Source organism: Myotis myotis, unplaced genomic scaffold (assembly GCF_014108235.1).
Source record: "Myotis myotis isolate mMyoMyo1 unplaced genomic scaffold, mMyoMyo1.p scaffold_m19_p_14, whole genome shotgun sequence".
NCBI lineage: Eukaryota > Metazoa > Chordata > Mammalia > Chiroptera > Vespertilionidae > Myotis > Myotis myotis.
In genome coordinates this window covers 37,061,753-37,084,323 of record NW_023416318.1, presented here as the reverse complement: position 1 = coordinate 37,084,323, position 22,571 = coordinate 37,061,753, and the positions used below count along the sequence as shown (strand labels likewise).

Sequence of the window (22,571 nt, the reverse complement as noted above, 5' to 3'; positions counted from 1 at the left end):
TTTAGTTTTAAGTTTTTTTTTTAATTCTAACTGAAGTATAATGAATAAGTGCACTAATCTTTTTTTTAAAATATATTTTATTGATTTTTTTTTTTTTTTACAGAGAGGAAGGGAGAGGGATAGAGAGTTAAAAACATCCATGAGAGAGAAACATCGATCAGCTGCCTCCTGCACAATCCCCACTGGGGATGTGCACTCAACCAAGGCACATGCCCTTGACCGGAATCGAACCCGGGACCCTTGAGTTCGCAGGCTGACGCTCTATCCACTGAGCCAAACTGGAAGGGCCACTAATCTTAATTAGAAGAGATAGACTACTATATACACACGCGCACACACACACACACACACCCATTACCACTACCTAGACCAAAATATAGAACATTCTCAGCACCACAGATTTCTTTATATTCATTTAATTTTAGAAGTAGAACACTAAAATCATTTTTAAATTTGATGTCAAATAAATCTTCACAGGACATCTTTCTAATAACTACATCATAGTAATAAGCTACACAAGGGCAAGGACATTCTTTTTTCATGTTCCTTACTGAACAACTAAAACCTAGAACTTAGTATTTCACAGGCACTTACTGAAAAGGTTGTGGCCTACTGAGCAAAGTTAACTAATTTTTTTTTTTTTAATACATTCTATTGATTTTTTACAGAGAGGAAGGGAGAGAGATAGAGAGTTAGAAACATCGATGAGAGAGAAACATCGACCAGCTGCCTCCTGCACATCCCCCACCGGGGAAGTGCCCACAACCCCAGGTACATGCCCTTGACCGGAATCGAACCCGGGACCTTTCAGTCTGCAGGCCGATGCTCCATCCGCTGAGCCAAACCGGCTTTGGCCAAAGTTAACTAATTTAACACTACTATATTTCCCAGTGACAAATAATTTAACACCATTTTTAGGAAAGTATTAATTAAAGAATAATTTAAATGATTCTGTTTCTAAATACCTATAAAAGGCCCTAGAGCAGCCGTGGGCAAACTACGGCCCGCGGGCCGGATCCGGCCCGTTTGAAATGAATAAAACTAAAAAAAAAAAAAAAAAAAAAGACCTTTTATGTAATGATGTTTACTTTGAATTTATATTAGTTCACACAAACACTCCATCCATGCTTTTGTTCCGGCCCTCCAGTCCAGTTTAAGAACCCATTGTGGCCCTCGAGTCAAAAAGTTTGCCCACCCCTGCCCTAGAGTCTAGATGAGTCAATGAGATTACTCAACATAACTGAGTTTATTCTGAACTTTCATCATTAATCTCCAACCCAGAATTTTCTGGGTATGACATACCATAGGAGCACTTCATTTAACATTTGCTATTTCTCTTTGACACAAACCAGAACAATCTTTTTTCATTTTCCTTCTTCCTTGTTTTTATTAGTTCTGATTACTTTAATTCAAACTATCTGGAACTTTTTATCCTAGCCAAGGTCTTAACCTGAATATCCAGCAGAATTTTTTAAAAAAACACCACATACTTCTTCCAGTTCGAGCCTCCAGATTAGTTATGGTTGCCTAACACTATTTGCTAAGACAAAAAGGACTAGGGTGAAGAGTAGGATGACGCCTAGCTTCTACAACCCAGCTGTCGTAGAAAAAATGAGACAGGAAAACAACCCGTAATGACAACTGGTTTCCAGAAAACAAAAGATACAGCTGGGTTTTTTGCTCTACTTTGGCAGGACCTGAAAATTACAACCAACCAGTGCCTGCAGAGACAATGTATTCAGTCAAAGAACAGGCCAAAAACACTTGTTAATAATGAATCATAAGCAAAGTCTTCAGGTCTAATGTCATGTAAATAGTCAAAACTAAAAAATGTTTAAATCAGCTAAAAACAGTCAGTCAACTTTAGTTAGAATTATTTCATTTTCAGTAAACACTGTTATAGGTTAAAGAATTTCCTTTCTAACCCCAATTACAATTACTATGCTCATTCAACAAATTAATGCAGTAGCAGTAGCATCTTAGAGGTACATCCCTTTGGCAATATGAAAGCAAGAAGGTGGGGAACTAACATTCATTGAATATAGGTGTGTGTTTTTTTAATTGACTTTAGGGAGAGAAAAAAAAAAAAGAGAAAGAGAGAGAAACATCAGTCACTTGCCTCCCAAACGCACGAGTCCTGACATAGAATCAAACCTGCAAACCTAGGTGTGTGCCCTGACCAGGAATCGAACCCACCACCTTTAGTGTATGGGATGACGCTCCAACCAACAGAGTTACACGGGCCAATGCTGAGCAGTTATTATGCATTAGGTATTGTGCAAAGCACTTGTTATAGACAATTCCATTTAATTTCTTCGAAATTCCTAAAACAATCTCAGTTCTCTAATAAAATGAACACAAGCTCTATTTTTTATAGTTTGTCATATGCTAAACACTAAAATCAAAAGGCAAGAGTAAAGCAATGCCAGCATGTTGGAGGAATGCTATACTCACTTTGGTATTTACTAAAATTTTAAGACCACCACAGGACCAATGGTGTTTCCAGATTTAAAGAGACTTAAAAAAATCGTGACTATTACTACTTGAGGGCACTAATTATGTGCCAGACACTGTATCAAGGGCTTTACATCTAATCACCATAATTTTTAAATGGAGGTAAATATTATGATCCTACAGATCAGGACCAAAAGTCAAGTGACTTGAAAAGGGTCTATATTCAAAAAACAAGAAAATGGCAGAATCAATATCATCACCTGAGTCTGTCTCAGAGTCTAAAACACTACTACTTTTTTTTGATTATTCTAGTTTGTGTGTGTGTGTGTCTGTGTGTGTGTGTGTTTAACACACACCAGTAACAAAAAATAATACAGATTTAAACACTCATGTAATTTTGACATTGGGAATCCATGCATGAATAAACACTATAAAACAGGCAGGGCTTCTGGCCTATTCCCTCGATCCTGATTTGCTCATTTGTAATATGACTCTCTGGTATTAGCCCCCAGCAGAGATCTGATCAGCCAGTTTCTGCTTGGCTCAATCCCAGCTCTACTTGCTGCTCACACAGGCTTGCTTTCTTGGTTCTCCTGACTGCCAGGTCCACTAGCTCTTTGGCTTTTATCAGCATAAAAAGCACTCCTTTTAGCGTATAAACTCCTAGAAGGCAGAGATCCTGTTTGTTGTTAAATTTGTTTTATAAACCAACATGAAAATATAGGAATCTAATATTTATTTATTTATTTATTTATTTATGTACACATACAATCCTTGTTTAACTGTATCCATCCATATTCATAATGGACCTAGTTTTAAGCTCAATATCTTTTTCACTTAAACAAGCAGCATTGTAGCACATGTCTAAAAGGAATGTGGCCGAAACCAGTTTGGCTCAGTGGACAGAGCGTTGGCTTGCGGAATGAGAGGTCCTAGGTTCAATTCTGGTCAGGGGCATGTACCTGGGTTGCAGGCACATCCCCAGTAGATGTGCAGGAGGCAGCTGATCGATGTTTCTCTCTCATCGATGTTTCTAACTCTCTATCTCTCTCCCTTCCTCTCTGTAAAAAATCAATAAAATATATTAAAAAAATAAAAAATAAAAAATAAAAGAAATGTGTAATATGTTTATGTCATATGTATGCTATATATTTTTTGCCAAACACATCCCCATATGACCATAATATTGGTTCAAATTCAAGTTCACTATAATATTCATATTATGCTGGCTATAACCATAACCAATTGTTCTATTTTAATATGTATAAAGTTTACCTTGAATTATCTTTTTGTGAGCTATATCCTGTTTATTTCCTTGGTATCACTCTAATTTTTCCTGGATTATGATTTTTAATCTAGTTTCCCATGAGTGTACTCCATCTGACCAACTTCTCACATCTATATTAATGATGAAATAACATTAATTCTAAAATAATCCTGTATAAAATCAGTATACTTCTTTTTTTTTTTTTTAATATATTTTATTGATTTTTTACAGAGAGGAAGGGAGAGAAAAGAGAGTTAGATACATCAGCTGCCTCCTGCACACCCCCTACTGGGGATGTGCCTGCAACCAAGGTACATGCCCTTGACTGGAATCGAACCCGGGACCCTTTAGTCTGCAGGCCGACGCTCTATCCACTGAGCGTAAACCAGTCAGGGCTAAAATCAGTATACTTCTAAATAAATAAGAAATAAATGAAATTTCCAAAGATTTAAAACTGAATAATACAGACTCCACCAACTCATTGGTTATGAGTTTCTATGAGCTCAAATAAAACCAAAAAATATTCAAGTTAAAATCTTACCTTTAAAGTAAAAAGTACAACCTAGTTGCAAAAATATTTATGAACAAGCCCTGTAACATTTAATGAAAGGGAAACTAAAAGCAAAGATACTTAAAGAAAGGAGATGGTTTTACAGATCCATAAAACAAGTGGGCTATACTGAAATAGAAAAATCGCTGTTAAACACAGGAGGCATAGGTCATTTTCACAACCCACATAATATTTTTTGGATTGTTAATTACTTCTACATCAGAAGATAATGACAAACTATATACAGCATAAGGAATTGAAACAAAAACAGTGAGATGAAGAACCTGAATCCATATATATTAACCTCACTGATATGATTTTGAAACATAAAGTATACTGATTTGTTTGAAAAAAAGGTGAAACATATGCTTGGTTCATTAAAAATAAAATGTAACCAATTTACACTACCCATCTACATATAGTTTTATAAAACTAGAGGCCCGGTGCACAAATTCGTGCACAGGTGGGGTCCAGCCGCCCCATCCTGATGGGGGCGCATCGGGCCAGGCTGGTGGGGGAAAGGGGCTGTGGCTGGCTGGGGGGAGGGGCTGCAGGAAGTTGGCCAGCAATCCCCACCCCTGTTTGGGGTGTTGGGGGCTGATGGGGGTGGGGCCAGCCGGGGGGAGGAGAATGGGGGTCGATTGGGGCCCGGATCAGGCTGGTTGGCTGCCGCAGTGCGTGCCATAACCAACTAGTCATTCTGGTTGTTCCACCATTCCAGTCGCTGGGCTTTTATATATATAGAAGATAGAGACCATACCAGCCATCCATCAAATCAAAATAATTACGGCACTTAGCTACAGTTCCTTAAAACATGGCATGATATAGGGCAGGGGATCGGTGAATGAGAAACAAAACTACCCTCAACGTTCAAATTTTCATGTATTCTGTCACATATTCCAACTCATGTACTTGGTTTTTAAAAGACAAAAAGAATATGATCGCCCTAACCGGTTTGGCTCAGTGGATGGAGTGTTGGCCTGAGGACTGAAGGGTCCCAGGTTCGATTCCGGTCAAGGGCATGTACCTGGGTTGCGGGCACATCTCCAGTGGGGGTGTGCAGGAGGCAGCTGATCGATGTTGCTCTCTCATTGATGTTTCTAACTCTCTATCCCTCCCTTCCTCTCTGTAAAAAATCAATAAAATATATTTTTTAAAAAAAGAATATGATCTACTCATATTAAATGGCAGTTTAGGTGAAATCAGGATCTAAAGGGAAGAAAGAGTATAAAAAAGAGAGCACCTAGAAAGACCAAGGGATGGACCTGGGACTCAGCTGCAGCTGTGTAAGACACCTTGATACCTTGTGCTCTCTACCTACTGGTTTCTATGAAATCAAATGAGATTTCTTAAATTCTCTTGACTTTATGCCGATTTTCCTGCTCTTAAAAGGACAACTGAATAAGCAGTATTTTAAAGTTGGGATACAGGCTCCAGTTGTTAGACTCTGAAATTTCAGACTTTATAGACTCACTAGTGGCCCAGTGCAGATTTGTGCACATTGAAATGAAATTAATCAGAAGGCGGCTGGTGGGATGGGACTTGGCAAGATGGGCTGGACATGCCCTGGAGCCAACCTCCCACGGTCCCTCCCTGGCTGGCCACACCTGGGGCTGGGCCTCGGCTCAAAGGGCACCTGTAGAATGAGCGGGGTCCCCCTGGCAGCTGGGGCCCCTCAGCCTGGCCTGTGGGGATCGGGCTGACATCCCCCAAGGGGTCCTGGAGTGTGAGAGGGCACTCTGCAAAGTTGGGGCCACTCGGCAGCTCCTGCATTGAGCGTCTGCCCCCTGGTGATCAGTGCACGTCATACCTACCAGCCGATCAGTCGGTTGGTTGGACGGATGGTCACTTAGCCTTTTATATATATAGACTAGAGGCCCGGTGCACAAAAATTTGTGCACTTGGGGAGGAGTGGGGGTCCCTCAGCCTGGCCTGTGCCCTCTCGCAGTTTGGGACCCCTCAGGGGATGACCACCTGCTGGCTTAGGCCCGCTCCTCAGGGGATTGGGCCTAAGATGGCAATCAGACATCCCTCTGGCAGCCCGGCAGCCCTCGGGGGATGTCCACTTGCCAGTGGGGAGCAGGCCTAAACTGCAGTCGGACAACCTTAGCGCTGCTGAGGAGGCAGGAGAGGCTCCCACCACCACCACCACTGTATTGGCAGCCATCAGCCTGGCTTGTGGCTGAGCAGAGCTCCTCCCATGTGAGAGCGCCCTGACCACCAGAGGGCAGCTCCTGCATTGAGCATCTGCCCCCTGGTGGTCAGTGTGTGTCATAGTGACCAGTCATTCCAAGTCCTTCTGCTGTTAGGGTCAGTTTGCATATTACCCTTTTACTATATAGGATAGAGGCCTGGTGCACGGGTGGGGGCCAGCTGGTTTTCCCTGAAGGGTGTCCCGGATCAGGGTGGGGGTCCCGCTTGGGTGCCTGGCCAGCATGGGTGAGGGGATGATGGCTGCTTGCAGCTGGTCATACCCCCTTCAGGGTGGGGGTCCCCACTGGTGTGCCTGGCCAGTCTGGGTGAGGGGCTGAGGGCCGTTTTCAGGCTGGCGGGTGACTGAAGCTCCCAACCTCTCCTATTTTTCTTTTTCTTTTTTATTCTGGGATTTATTTACCTTCTATGGCTGTCACTGGAACTGAGAGCCGGCTTTAGCTCTGAGGCTCGGCTCCAGCTCTGAGAGCTCGGCTGCTGAAAGCAGGTATCTGGGTTTATTTGGGTTCTATAATTGAAACACTGTTGCAACTCCAGCTTGGCAAGCTGGCTGAAAGCATGGGGATTGTTTAGCTTCTATATTTGCAACATTGTTTCTTAGAGTGCAAGCTCAGAGCCCAGCAGTGGCAGGCGGGAAACCTTGGCTTCCTCCTTCACGGGAGTAAGCAAGCCTCCTGTTCGCTTCAGCTGCCTGGCTGCCGGCCGCCATCTTGGTTGGCAGTTAATTTGCATATCTCGCTGATTAGCCAATGGGAAGGGTAGCGAAGTTACGGTTAATTACCGTGTTTCTCTATTATTAGAAAGGATAGTCTATTCAAACTCTTCCAACAATGCTCAGAATTAGGATATAAACAATTAATTCATCCATCTGTGTTAATTCATTGTTGCATATATAATTCACAAGAAAGCATTAGAAACAATATTACTTAGAAAAACTATTGACATAAAAAGCATGCACAGTACCTTTTGATAAACAATGGAGCACACAAGATCCTTGACAGCAGATAAAGATAGTTCCTGAGCTTCGATGGTAACACTCTCCCGTGTGAGGCCAATTTGCAGTAGAAATGAAATTGTATGCACTGAGCCTCTGGAGTTGGTGAGTGACGGTGCACTGAAGCTTCCATTAGAGAGCCGGGCAGAAAGTCCTGTCTTTGGACTTGAACATGAAGAAGGAGTCGGAAGTACAGCAGGAAGAGGTGCAGGTAACACAGACTTCTGGGCTGATGGAGGGGAATTGTTTGCAGACATCTGCCTTTCTTTAATCTTTTAAAATAGTTGTCAATTCTTTTTCAATGGTTATGAAGAAGCTTTTAAAATCTCAGCAGGAAAGAAAATGTCTGTACTTTTAGATTTAGTTGAAAACTTCTTTATTTCCTCTTTTAAGCTACTCATAGTGATGGCTGCAAGTTCTACAACTGTGAGTTAAATGCACAAAAGGTCGCTACTTCCCTTAATATCCTCATCAGGAAAGAGTTGACTGCTTACTTTCTAAACATCTTCATTTATTTTCCTTTAAGTTTACTCTTGTCTCTCTAAATTTCAGAAAATACATTCTGAATAAAACTTATTTTTCTGTCAAGATAAAAACTTCCCCATTTATAAAAAGGTGTTTCAGATTGATTAATTCAGTACTTATCCTTTGGTTCACTGATTTGATGGGATACTTTCTCAAATGTTCACTCCTTAAATCACCTTTTCAAATGACCTCATTTTCATTTTTAGGGGGGGTAAATATTTCCATTATGAAGTACAAAGCTTTTTAAAATAGTTCAGGTATATTTCATTTGATGAATGGGTCCATCGAGAAAAGTTGCTTCTTTCTGAGATGTAGTCAGCCTGAAAGGAATGTTTAAAAAACTTTTAATATTTTATACTCATTTGACATTTTAAAAATGCAAGAATACCTATAATTTTTCAAATGAGAATTTTTGATTGTATGTTTATAATTCACCAATAACTCCTAATGGGTGGCCATTTTTTTTCTAGTTATCAGAGCCATTTTTTTCACTTCAGGGAAAGCCTCTTGCTTCAAATAATAATAATAAGAACCCAGCACTCTAAATGAAATCCTGAAATTTGAAATCAAACACTTTTATTCCACAAATACACAACTGAGTTATGACAGAGGGAACACAGAACAGCAGAAGGGACAAAAAAGAAAAGTAACAGTCATATTGTCAGAGAAATAAAATAATAAAATATGTCTACTCAGCCATATAAAAGATATATAATTGTCCTGACACAGACAAATTGAGAGTATTCTTTCTTATATTAAAGTCTAATTCTGGCTCTAGCTGGGTTGACTCAGTGGCTAGAGCATTGGCCTGCAGGCTGAAGGGTCCCAGGTTCAATTCTGTTCAAGGGCATGAACCTAGGTTGCAAGCTTGATCCCTAGCCCTGATCAGGGTATGTGTGGGAGGCAACCAATCCATGTGTCTCTCTCACATCAATGTTTCTCTCTCTTTGTCTCTCCCCCTCCCTTCCACTCTCTCTAAAACGCAATGGAAAAATATCCTCGGGTTTGGATTAACAACAACAAAAGGCTAATTCTGACAAAATATAATTGTTGAGTTGCTTTGTTGACAGATTTCTTTCAGAAGTCTAAAAAAGCTGGTGGAGATATACTATACAAGTTATATGGCCAACAAGTAATGTGAAAAACATACTTATGATGGGGAATTCAGCAGAAAATGATCTCATCATAAAAGACTTCTGAAAGTCAAGAAGAGAACAACTAGGCACCATTACATATGTATCACACTTTTTTAAAAGGACAGTTCAAAACATAAAAAGAAGGTATAACCCCACACCAAACCAATGGCTAAGTGAAATGGCTCACAAGAGATGGATCTTCCTAAATTCCATTTAAATACCTGTAAACAATTCCAATAATAAAAAAGAGGGAAGTATCCAGTGAGTTTGCAGAATGACTCTCTAGAGAGAAGTTAATGGGGCTAAAAAAAAAAAATAGGATGAACATAACAGAACAGCAAAACCATACAGATATAGTACCAGGAATGAGAAAACTAAAACACACACATGAAGGCTTGGGGAAAAAATGCCTAAAGATAACAAAAGGTTTTATAGCTACATTTAAATAAATGATTATTATCCCACCTTCTACTGTATAGCACTTAATCCTACAAATATTTCACATACTTTATCTCACACTATCTCTTCGGAATTTGTTAGGGCAAACATAATTTCTGCAGGTGAGAAAACTGAAGCACAAGCAGATAAAGCAATTTGCCCACCATGGCTATTAAGAGGTGGGGGCGGGGGAGGGGGAATTAGGACCCAAGTTTGGTAAAATATACTATTTCTCAAAGAGAACAAGGAACTGAGAGAATCTCTGCTCAGAGAGGATGTTGTTAAGGTTGAGAGAGTACGTAGAGAAGGCAGAATTGCTCAACTTGTATTTTGTTTATCTTCTCTCAGTTTTCCAACTACGGTTGCAGAAGAACATTGAGAACTGAAACCTGAGCCTGGTGAATAAGAGAGACTAAAACAACTTAATGTGAGTGTGAATCTTCAGGTCCAGATGCAATCCACTCTATATTGCTAAAGCAATAAACAAGTGTGATCACAAAGCTGCTATAATCTTGGAGAAAGAGCTCAGAAACAGAGAACTAATCATGGCTTGGAGATGGGTCAGAGTTGCATCAAGTCTTGTGGGCTGGCAGGAGTGGGAAGCAGATTTCAGAAATTACAGACAAATAAATTTAATATTAAGCCTTAGTCAAAGCTGAGAATAGGTTATATATGAAATGGTTTTTGAATACGTAAGAATGGTTTTGAATATAATGATCACTGGATATCAGCATGAATTCAAACAGAACAAATAATGTCAAATCAACTGCACTTAGATCTTGGAAAAGAATGATTTCTAGATTTCTAATAATAGCTCACAGTTATTGAGCTCTATCTGTCAGACTCTTTTCTAAGCACTTTATATGTATTACCTCATATAATCCTTCAAACAACCCATTTTATTTTATTTTATTTATTTTTAAAAATATATATTTTATTGATTTTTTTATAGAGAGGAAGGGAGAGGGACAAAGAGTCAGAAACATCGATCAGCTGCCTCCTGTACACCCCCCACTGGGGATGTGCCCGCAACCATGGTACATGCTCTTGACAGGAATCGAACCTGGGACCTTTCAATTCGCAGGCCGACACTCTATCCACTGAGCCAAACCGGTTAGGGCCCAACAACCCATTTTATGGTTGAGAAAACAGAGGCTTAGAGATTAGAGTACTCACCCAAGATCACACAACTGGCAAAACCAGAAGAAAAAAAAAAATAGTGTATTCTGGCCAAAACAGTACTCAAGATGGTTTTCCAAGTGACTTTTGTATATATGTTGCCTGAGTGTGACTTGGATAAGCTTGCTGCTCTATCAACTCAGATGAGAAAAGTCTTTAGGAAGGGCCTTGGAAATCTTTCCTTGGAATCTGACAGGTCAAATATCATTTCTGCAGGTGAGAAAACTGAAGCACAAGCAAATAAAGCAACTTGCCCACCATGGCTATTAAGAGATGCGGAGGGCATTCGGACCCAAGTTTTGTAAAACATACTATTTCTCAAAGAGAACGAGGAACATGCTTCCAAAACTCTAAGATTCTACAATCTGGGAAAAATAAAGTCAAATTAAAGTGAAATGTAACAAGGATGTGTGTAAAGCTTTACATTTAGTTTCAAAAAGTTAAATGTGCAGTATAGAAATGGAGAAATGCTTCTTAGAAACTGTTCATAAGAGGAGTTATAAACCCAAGAGTCTAACGGAGGCTGCTAATATAACGGGTGACTAAAAAAACTGCAAACTTAAACCCCCAGGACACTGAGAATACATCTGCATCAATCTGTATACTGGTTGCCAGTCAGCCTACTTTACTAGTGTATTCATTTCTACAGTCCACATTTTTAGAGCTGTATTGATTTTTTAAAATAAGATAATGGTGAAAACAATGTCATGTGACAAAATATGCTTAACAAAACCAAACAGAATAATGGTCTTCAAATATTTGAAAAGGTGTTAAGAAAATAATAGGTTTTATTCAGCATCACTGCAGAGGATAGAAGTAAAATGAAAATAACAGCACTACTTATTTACCTCACAGGTTGTTGTGAAAACTGAGCTAAGTACCTACAGTATTTAGATGAAAGAATTAACTAAGCTCCTACTTTATGCTAAATAATGCAACTGAGATACGATACTTTATTAAACCTTTGCAACAACTCTGGGAGATTTATTTAATTCTATTTTATAGAAAAGGAATTAGAGCTTGAGTAGTTGCTTGTCCAAAACTACCCAGCTAATAAGTGATGGGACTGGGTTTCAAACAAAAGTTTCCCAAAACCATTGTTCCTTCTACTATTTCATCCCACCTCCAACACCACAGAAATGGAACAGGTTTTCTTATGAGGCAATGAGCTCCTTAAATATACCTGACTTGAGTGTGAATTTTAAAAAGCTGATCTGTCATTAAAAAAAGTAGTAGAAATATCTATGAATAATGTGCAGGTTAAATATTACAAAATACAAGATATTGCTATGTTCAATAATAATTTAATTTTAATAGATGTCTTCCACTAAATTTTCATTTTATTACACCTGTTAAAACTAGCCAAATAGAAGTAACTGTCTAGTAATACAATCTACTAATTTATCAGAATTATTGATAACTATTAATAAACTACATAAATGTTACACTTATAAACAAAAAAATATTTTTAAAACTTTCAGCATGAACACAAATAGAAGAAATTAAGTGAGCTGGCATATTAGCTTCTGCCCACTCATCCCATCTGTTTTTCCTCTCCCTGTTTTGTTTTATGGAACTCTGATTTGCTTTGTAAGATGCAACAAGATGTAGGGTACAAAATATTAAAACTAAATATACGAGAAATCTAAAAGCTCTAATTTATTTTGCCTTTATGCTTCAATGAGAAAACTGAGACAATAGTACACATAAATTTTCATCAATTAGGTGTATTGGTTTCTAACATCTATGAATTGGCAAGCATTTCTAATACGCCTATTTGAAACATCTGGAATATGCTTTTGGGGATCTTTCTGTCACATATCCCATTCAAATAAGGTCATATAATCTGTCACCTTTGTTGAAGGGAATACAAAGATATCTTCAGCTCAACCTACCCTATTATTAGAGACAAGTAAAACAAAGGCCCCGGAGTTTAGGGGGTTTTAACTGAGTGTTACTTCATGGCAACATTACAAGTTGATCTACCTTTCTCTCCCTCTTCCTCACCTCCCACCTATCTCTTAGCAATGCATCTAATTAGAAGAAGCTCTAACAGTAGCATTATCACTCAACAAATATTTACTGAGTGCCCATTATTTGCCAGACCGTTATGAGACACTGAGGTGACCAAAGCAGACATGACTACTGCTCTTTTTTTAAAATATATTTTTATTGATTTCAGAGAGGAAGGGAGAGGAGAGAAAGATAGAAACATCAATGATGTGCCCTAACTGGTTTGGCTCAGTGGATAGAGCGTCAGCCTGCGGACTGAAAGGTCCCAGGTTCGATTCCGGTCAAGGGCATGTAGGGGGTGTGCAGGAGGCAGCTGATCGTTTCTCTCTCATCCATGTTTCTAACTCTCTCCCTTCCTCTCTGTAAAAAATTAATAAAATATATTTTTTTAAAAAAAGAAAAGAAACATCAATGATGAGAATCATTGATTAGCTGCCTCGTGCCCTTGACTGGAATCGAACCGGGACCCTTCAGTCCACAGACCAACGCTCTATCCACTGAACCAAACCAGCTAGGGCCTACTGCTATTTTTGAAGGTTACAGTATGATGTGGGCCATATACATTACACAAACATTCACATAAATAGCAAGGTAACTACAAATTATAACAAGTGATACGACAGAGTATAATACTATGAGGACCTAATTTCAACTGGGGTCTCAGGCAAGGTGTGCCTTTGAGGAGGTGGTATTAAAGTTGAGATCTAAGGATAAGTAGGAGTCAGAGAAGCATAGTGAAGCAAAGAGGATTCCAGGAAGACAAAACAAATACTTCAAAAGGAAGTTCATTATTTAGTTTAGCCAGTGTTCTTTTTGTACTCAGTAAAGGCTAAAGTGAAAAGGTAAAATTTTTTTTTCTATTCGGAATAGCATAATATTTACCATGACTTTCTACGAGTAATGGGTTTTCCTGATTCAATTTAGTTTTGTGTGCCAGGAATGCTGATGAATAGGGGGTCTTTTATTCTCCTGTTGACATGTATATTTTTTCAACATGTAAAAAAGCATGCGGCCTTTTTCAAAGCAATACTGACCAATGTCCTGAAGTCAATGTCCATGTTTTGCCGTAACCCAGGCTTGACTTTGCTTAGTAATACTGATGTTGCTTTCAACTGCATATTGTATTATTAAAAAATTCAAATAACTTTGTGGTTGGGGTTTGTTTTTTTTTTAAAGAATAGTTTGTAGCAATCCTTAAACCTATTTATGTATTTTAAAAAATATAACTATTACCTTAGATTAAAATACTTTTTCTCCTAAGAGCTCACATTTGACTACATTGTTGCTGCTAAAAGTCTGCTTATCCAAAGCAGGGGTATTTCACTCTCAGTTTTTCCACTGTCAGAGACAACATAGAAAGAGAGCTCACCAGGTCTGCCCTCTGCTCAGGCACTGAAATGTTTATCCAGTAATAAGATTACAGACTGCCAGTCTGGTAATGTTGAATGAATCTATGTTGGGCTTCATCACCAATCCTTACATCAGTTGTATCTGAGAAATCGGATTGGCTGACAGCCAATGAACCATATCTCACATCCTGCCACTATAAACTAACCATGTGAGTGGGGAAAACTTTTTTCTATACTGAAATTAAAATTCAAACATCTCCCAAGTACATTACCTTAAAAAATTTTTTTCCCACTAATGAGATAATTGCTCCAAAGAGGCACACACACAAGTTCAATTTGAATTACATAATGGGAGAGACTCAAAGTATTATCAGTACAGAAAATAGTGGATCATAAGTATGACTATTATTAAACCAAATTAAAACTTGTATTAGCAAATAATTTCCCCATATTTCAAGTGCTGTAAAAGCAGTCTCTTTTTAAAAAGAGCAATAACTCCAACATGATGTTTACACCAACTTTAAATGTCCTTTTAAAGATAAGAAAAAAGCCCCTCAAGAAAGTGCATTTAAATGACCACTATTACTATTCATTTAAATGAATGTGTTTTTTTCAATACTTATATAATTTTTAAAATTTAATGCCCCAAAACTTGATTAAGCTTTTTTTTTTTTTTTTTTTTTTGAGCGCGGCAGTGTTTACATGAAAAACAATCCAGTGAGAGAGAAATTTCTATTTTAAAGAGGTCACCTGATGAAACTGAAAGCTAGTAAAATCTGCATATTTAAAAGACTCACTACCTGGGATGCCTAAAAAATTAGTTTCAAGATATAAACCGGTCAACATTCCTGAATTTGAATCACCTAAAAAGTTAAATGCTATCTATATACCAAATGATTGAGCCTCGGGTGGAAACTGGCTTGCCAAATATCCCAAGCTCATCTGATCAGACAGACTTACCACATCTATATTACCTACTGAAGCAAAGCCTAGCAACATGAAGGCTTCTGGGACACATTTGCTCTCAATCCAGATCCTAACAGGGGAGTAGGAAAAGGTTCCGTTATAAAGTAAAACTGGCCGAGACCTGGGTAGGGTACCTTATGGATGCCTTTAGCAGCAAATCCACAGATAATTGCCAGCCCTCACTGCATCAGAAGTCGGAAAGTGAGATCGAAGCAAAACCAGTCGCTAAAACTGTAAAAGGAAGGACGTCAGCATTCAGCACGTGTAACAGTAACGCAGTAGTAACATTTTTCGAGGCACAAACGAAGGCACTGAAAAGTTTCTGTTTCATTTGTGACATCTTAGAGCTCATCCAGGCTGGCTCGTACAGAATAGTGGTGCAGGGTGTAACTTATCCTTTCTAATCAAAGATGACACCGATAGCGGGATTTCCTGTGGGGATGGGTGTGGCCGAGAGGCAGCTACGTCCAAGCCACCAATCTGTGCGTGGAAAAGTCTGCAGGTCGCACACACGCCTGCAGCCGGCGGGGCCCACGCTTCTGACTGCGATGACTTCAAACAGAATATCCAACAGGCAACCGAGTGGCGTGGGTTGTTTTTATTGCTCCAAGACACAGTTGCACTCCTCTGGGTTTCATCTTAAGAAAAACCTCCCCGAGGGGGTGAACAACTCGGAGCAACGCTGCAACTTGCACAAAACTTATAAACGGCGTCAGGAAACTGGGGTGGGGGCTCCCGGTCTCCAGACACCATGTCCTCACCCCCTGGAGACGGGGACACGGCAAAGTGATGAAAAGAGAAGGAAAAGGCTCATCCAAAATCCCGGAGCCCGGCCGCCGCCGCCGCTCTGGCGTCGGGAGCTGGTCTGAAGAACCCAGGACCGCCGGATCCTGACCGAGGGGCCAAACGCGGCGGTCGCCCACGGAGCGCGAGTCCCTGGTGGCCTGGGCGCCCACGCCGGAACTTGGCCCCATCTGGCGGCCGCGCCGGCGCCCCCATCGCCGCGGCGCCCCCCGCTCGCCCCCCGCCGCGCGCGCCGCCAACTTCCCGCCCAGCCCGCGGCCGCCGCCCAGCCCCGCGCGGGGTCCCAGTCCCGCCGCCGCCGCCACCGCCACCGCCGCCACCACCGCCGCGTGCGGGGGGGTGGGGGTGGGGGAGGGGCCGCCCTCGCCCGACGGGCCCCGAGAACAAAGCGGCGGCCGCGGCGCGCTAACTTTTTCGGTGTCGGCTGCGCGCTCCCCGGGGCGACTACTTACAGAGGAGGGCTCGGCCGTCCGTGAGAAACTCCGCGCCCGCCCGCCCGCGCTCGGGTCTCGGACGAGGCGCCAGCGAGGCTTCACGCGCCTCGCAGGATCCCGCCCGCCGCAGGCGCCCCTTCCTCCCGCCTCCTCCCTCCTCCCTCCTCCCTCCTCCCCGTCCCGTCCTGAGGCCCGAGGGCGGGGGGCCCGGGCGTGCGGGGCGGGGGCGCGCGAGGGGCGGGGGCGCGCGGCCGGCGCGGGGCCTGCCGGGAGCTGTAGTTTCCCGGTGAGCACGAGCGGGTGGTAGCCGCGCGTGGGCGACACTCACGGTCCTCACCCCGCGCGCGGGGGCGGCGGGACCCTGGGTTCCTCGGGCTCGTGCCGCCCCCTCCGAAGCCGCGGCGCGTCCGGGAGCGCGGGGAGCGGGGCGCGCTGCGCGGGGTGCCCGGCGTGGCTGCCGAGCGGTCTCTTTCTCTCGTGGTCCGCTCCGGCGCAGGCGATGGTGTTGGGGGGAGGGGGGCGAGAGGGGCCGGCTGGGACGGGGGCCGCGGAAGGGGTGCAGAGCCGAGCGCAGTTTCCACCTGAGATTCCTTCCCCCAGCTCCCCACCTTCCCCTCCCCGGTGCTGCCCTTCGGGGGCGGCTGGCAGAGCCCCCGGCACTCGGCACCGGGGCGGACGCATCCAGAGCCCCCGCCGACCGCAGAGGGAACTGAAGTGGCTCCTTGCCATGTGTTTCGGGGTTCCTACTTGGCCATCTTTAAATTCGAGGGCGCACCCCGGCCATCCGAGGGAAGTGCGGTCAGGAGTCACGGACCCAGGCTTCTTCTGGCCGGGAATCCAGGTGGCAGTGCCAGGTGAGTGGGGCGGGGGTGGGAGTGCGGGTGAGCATCTAAGGCAGCGGTTCTCAACCCTCTGGCCCTTTAAATACAGTTCCTCCTGTGGTGACCCAACCATAAAATTGTTTTCGTTGCTACTTCATCACTGTAATGGTGCTACTGTTATGAACCGTAATGTAAATACCTGATATGCAGGATGGTCTTAGGCGACCCCTGTGAAAGGGTGGTTGGACCGCCAAAGGGGTCGCGACCCACAGGTTGCGAACCGCTGGTCTAAAAGGAAAACACGCCGTTTGTTCAATCACAGATGGTTTATGTGAGAAAAGCCCGAGCAGCTGTCCCAGAAACGACCTGATTCTCCTTGTGTCAAAATGTTACCCCCAAAGTAAATGGTGTGGAAACAAGCCAAGGGCTGCAGTCAACAATCCTCCCACCCCCAAGCAGAGGTCAAGAGGGCAGTTTTTGAGAACAGAAAGAAAGTTAAGTGGGTCCCTACTTTTTATACCAAGTCATCCATCTTAATAACTGTCCCAGGATTGAAAGTTAATAAGTGCGAATTTTGCTCTGGCCGGTGTGCTCAGTGGTTAGAGCGTTACCGGAGGACGGAAGGGTCGCGGGTTCGATTCCCGGTCAAGGGCATGTACCTGGGTTGTGGACTCCATCCCTGGGTGGAAGGCAACCAGTCAAAGTATCTTTCTCACATAGATGTTTCTCACGCGGGCTGGTCCTCCCCCCACTCCCCTTCGTCCCTCTCTCTAAAAGCAATCAATAGAAAAATATCCTTGGGTGAAGATTAAAAAAAAAAAAAAAGGGAAGAAGAAATGAGGGTTTTAAAATAATTTCTATCAAAGATGGGACAAGTAAAATCGTATAAACCCTAGTCCTACTCTGAAGCTATGTTTTTCAAAAAACATTCTCAGGAATGGGAGGCTGCTAAATGTCTCGCATCCAGTAGTAGCTCTCATTCCACCTAATTATACCTTATTCTTCAGATGGTCCTGCCATTCTTTCACTATAAAATTGAAAGTAAATTCAGTTGTTTACCTTATTCTTTTTTTTTTTTTTTTTTTAAGAATGCCCTTACCTAACTTTGCCTTTTTCTTCCTTCCACTTCCCAGCAGACGTTTTAGTCCAGCCCCAAATATCCTCTGTCGCAGGATTCCCAGGACCTCATTGGAGCTGTTTACAGCCAGTCTCACTAGTGACTTCCATTTTCTCTCCTGGTCCTTAAAGAGACAGATGTTACTCTTCCTAGAAGCAACTTTTCTAAACGAATCAGGCTGCTATTAGAGGCTTAAGGATTTGTGTATGTGTGTGTGTTAGAATTCCACATAACACCTCTCTTTTCTTTATTTGCATTTATATGTGGCTTTATGTAATTTACCATTTGATTATATATTGTTTTTTTTTAATTTTTTTTAATCCTCACCCAGGCATATGTTTTTATTGATTTTTAGAGAAAGAGGAAAGGGGAGAGAGAGACAGAGACAGAGAGAGAGACATTGATCGGCTGCCTGCCACATGAGACCACTGGGGATCAAACCTGCAGCCTAGGTGAGTGCCCTGACCGAGAATGGAACCAGCAACCTTTTCATGTACAGGATGACACTTCAACCAACTGAGCCACCTGGCCAGGGCATGTTGATTTTATTTATAATATAGTTAGACTAGAATGACCTGAGCATTTTACTATAATTTGTACTCTGATCATGCACTTCAAAATCTCAAGTATCTTTAGAAAGAATTCTGACTTCATAGGCTTTAAGTTGTCTCATAGTTCCTTAAATCATGAAGTGTTTAGCTGAAGGCTAATTGATGTTAATTTAGTTTGTCCTTTTTCCTAGATTCCCTTTGAGACTTTCCAGTCCTTGATGTATTGATTCAATAATTGTTTTTTGAGAGACTACTATGTGCAAGGCACTTACTTAATAGATCTACAGGTAAAACAGCTGTTCTCAGGAACCTAAAGTGCATTAAACAAGATATGTGAAAATCTCTAATACCGAGAAGAGAGTAAAAAAAAAAAAAAAAAAAAAAAAAAAAAAAAAGGCAGGAAGCAAAATAAATAGCTAGCAGATGTTAGAGAAGCACAAGACATTCCCCTGACCTGGGGAAGGGGAAGTGCATGGGAAAAGAGAATTTAGCTAGGTTTTGAAGAAAGAGTAGGATTTGGAAATATGGGGAGAGGAATGGGGGGGGGGAGAAAAAAAGAAAATTCTAGTTGGAAGCAACAGTGAGCAAAGGCACATAGGTGTGAAAACATGGGCACATCTGTGAACTAAGCAGTTCAGTTAGGCTGAGCCATTGGGTTTTTTTCTTCACAATTTAAAAAAATTAAGATGTAATTTATAAACCATAAAATCCACTCTTTAAACGTGTGCAATTTACTGGGTTTTAGTACATTTATAGAGTTATGCAATATCACACCATCGAATTTGAGAATATTTTTATTACCACCAAAAGCAATCCCAGGCCCTACAGCAGTCACTCCTCATTACCCCCTGAGTTGGCCAGCCCACCCAGTGGGCTCCCAACAGAGTCACACGGGTGTTTGCAGTTAGAAGCCCTCACTTGAATGGTGCGTGTGGAGGGGATACTGGCAGGGCATCTGCTGCATCTGCTCCATATGGCTGCAACTTCCGTCTTACAAATCTGTATCTCTAGCCCCCACCTCCTGCCTATCTCTCTTAAAAAAAAAAAACAATGGAAAAATATCCTTTGATCTCTTTCTGTAACCACCTGAATGTCCCAGAGAAAGATCACAAATTCAACGTGTCCCTAACTGAACTCTTTTCTTCTTCCTCTACATGTTTCCAATCTGAGCACATAGTACCACCGTCTGTTTAGTCATCCAAGACAGAAACTTCTTAGTCAGCCTAAATTCCTTTTCTCTTTTCTCCAAATCTAATCGGTGGCTAAACCCCACCAATTTCATACAATCATGTTTCCTGTGTTGTATGCCCTTTCTTCTTTTCCACTATTACCACCTTAGTTCAGGCCTTTCATTAACTCTCACCTGATCTACTGAAAGGATCGAAGAGATTTCCCTGCCTCGAATCTTCTCTTCTTTAACCCACTCTCCACTCTGCCACCAGAGCAATAGTTCTAAAATGCGGAATCGATCCTATGATTCCCTGAGCCTCAAATCCTTCAGTTGCTGCCCTAACCGGTTTGGCGCAGTGGATAGAGCATCAGCCTGCGGACTCAAGGGTCCCAGGCTCGATTCCAGTCAAGGGCATGTACCTTGGCTGCGGGCACATCCCCAGTAGGGAGGGTGTAGAAGGCAGTTGATTGATGTTCTCTCTCATCAATGTTACTCTCTCTCTCTCTTTCCCTTACTCTCTGTAAAAAACCAATAAAATATATTTTAAAAAAATCCTTCAGTTGCTAACCAGTGTCTTTCTTGTGCTAACTTTAGAGCACGGCATGCCCCCTTCCATGGGCCCCTTCCTGCTTCTCATATTGCTAACCCCCATTCTTCATATATCTAGGACCTCAGGCAGTGGTGGACTTTTGTTCATGCAACACCTGTCTCCCCCTTTTCCACCTGGTAAACATTTCAAAGACTTGTTCCGTTCCAGTAGTCTTCTGGGATGCCTTTCCTGTCTACTTCAGGCCTGATGGGAATAACCATTCCTTTCTTCCATAGCACCTGTGACACATCTTTACCCGAATCTCTCTCTTACTAAACTGTAAGAGAGCAGGAGTCATATCTAATTCATCCTTACATCCCCTGAAAAGTGCCTTTCCCGGTCTTAGTCTTCCGCTGACATGGTTGAATACTAGAGATTTGGGAGTCATTGCAGAGGGTGGAGAATGAAACTATGGAAAAGGATGACATTACCCTGCAGGAAGACCAGGGGCAGGAATTACATTCCTTGGTGGTGTGTTACGCTGAAGGATGCAGGATTCTATGTTTGACTCCAGAGCCTCTGTGCTTTTCACTAATCATGTAAATACTAAAGAAGGTCCATTCTATTTGGCAATGGTAAGTTAATGATTTGTTGACTCTGGTGAAAGAGGTGTCAGGAGAAGACTGAGGGCCAAAGGCAAACAAGTGAATTGAAGAGGTAAATGGATGAGAGGAAGATACAGAGAATACACTGGTAGTTCTCAGATTTTCAGATTTCAATGATGAATACATTTACAAAAAATTGGAGACAGAGTTGTCAACTTCTTGTTTTGCTGGTTAAGAACATTAAAATAAAGCAAGAGTTCAAAACCACTAATCATTAGGGAAATGCAAATAAAAACTACAGTGAGATGCTACCTCCTACCCATCAAGTGTTGGCAGGAATTTGGAAAAGTTGGAATCCTTATGCACTGTTGATAGAAATGTAAAATGGTGCAGCTGCTGTGAAAAAACAGTATAGCTGTTCCTCAAAAATTAAAAATAGGATTATCATATGATTCATCAATTATACTTTTGGGTATATATCCAAATGAATTGAAAGCAAGGTCTTGAAAAGATATTTGTACACCCATGTTCATAGCAGCATAAGCCAACCAGATGTCCATTAGACGAGTGAATAAGCAAAATGTAGTGTATACATATAATGGAATACTATTCAGTTTTTAAAAGGAAGGAAGTTCTTATACAACATGAAAGCATCTTGAGGACATCATGCTAAATGAAATAAGCCAGTCACAAAAAGACAAATACTGTATGATTCCATTTACGTGAGGTACCTAGATAAATATGGAGAGACAGAACGTAGAATGGCAGTTGCCAAAGGCTAGAAGGAGGAGGGAATGGAAGTCATTATTTAATGGGTAAAGAGTTCTCTATATGGATGGTGGTGATGGTTGTGCAACAATATGAATATATTAAATGCCACTGAACTGTACTCGTAAAATGGTTAAGATGATAAATTTTGTTATGTCTATTTTACCATAATTGAACAAAAGCTGAGCAAGACAATAAAAAAACAAACTCAAGATTTATTAAGTTAATTTAGAAATTGTTATATAATTTTTAAAATGCAACATCAGCCGTAACCGGTTTGGCTCAGTGGATAGAGCATCGGCCTGCGGACTGAAAGGTCCCAGGTTCGATTCTGGTCAGGGGCATGTACCTTGGTTGCGGGCACATCCCCAGTAGGAGGTGTGCAGGAGGCAGCTGATCGATGTTTCTCTCTCATCGATGTTTCTAACTCTATCTCTCTCCCTTCCTCTGTAAAAAATCAATAAAATATATTTTTTAAAAAAATGCAACATCAAGTATGAAGGAAAAATATAAGAATGAAGATTAGCTTTTTTTTTTATTAAATACAATTACCTTATTAATAATAAAACACATTTTTTTCTTAATTTTCTCATTTTGTAACAGACTGAGAAAACATAGTCCTGAACAGGCATTAATATGGAACTGGCACTTGAGAACTAATGGTGTTAGCTACATTAAAATGCAAGCAA

At 41.6% G+C, this 22,571-nt stretch overlaps 2 protein-coding genes across 5 annotated transcripts in view; one reads left to right on the top strand and one right to left on the bottom strand.

Annotated features, from left to right (window-relative positions):
* The window catches only part of PRKD3 (protein kinase D3), a 65,796-nt gene extending 49,334 nt beyond the window's left edge, over positions 1-16,462 (bottom strand). For 3 of the 4 annotated variants that reach the window (XM_036334836.1, XM_036334839.1, XM_036334840.1), the window contains exons 1-2: positions 16,339-16,462; positions 7,446-8,321 (exon numbers count right to left, since the gene is read on the bottom strand). In XM_036334836.1, the coding sequence (XP_036190729.1) occupies positions 7,446-7,733 (288 nt within the window). In that variant the 5' untranslated portion in view covers positions 7,734-8,321; positions 16,339-16,462. Of the gene's footprint in view, positions 1-7,445; positions 8,322-15,216; positions 16,045-16,338 lie in introns of those variants that run through there. The other variant, XM_036334837.1, reaches the window with a different exon arrangement.
* Positions 16,463-16,897: 435 nt separating this feature from the next.
* Positions 16,898-22,571, top strand: part of QPCT (glutaminyl-peptide cyclotransferase) — a 39,559-nt gene continuing 33,885 nt past the window's right edge. Inside the window, exon 1 of the mRNA XM_036334832.1 lies at positions 16,898-17,174. The gene's annotated coding sequence lies outside the window, so the exon portion shown is untranslated. The remainder of the gene's footprint in view (positions 17,175-22,571) is intronic.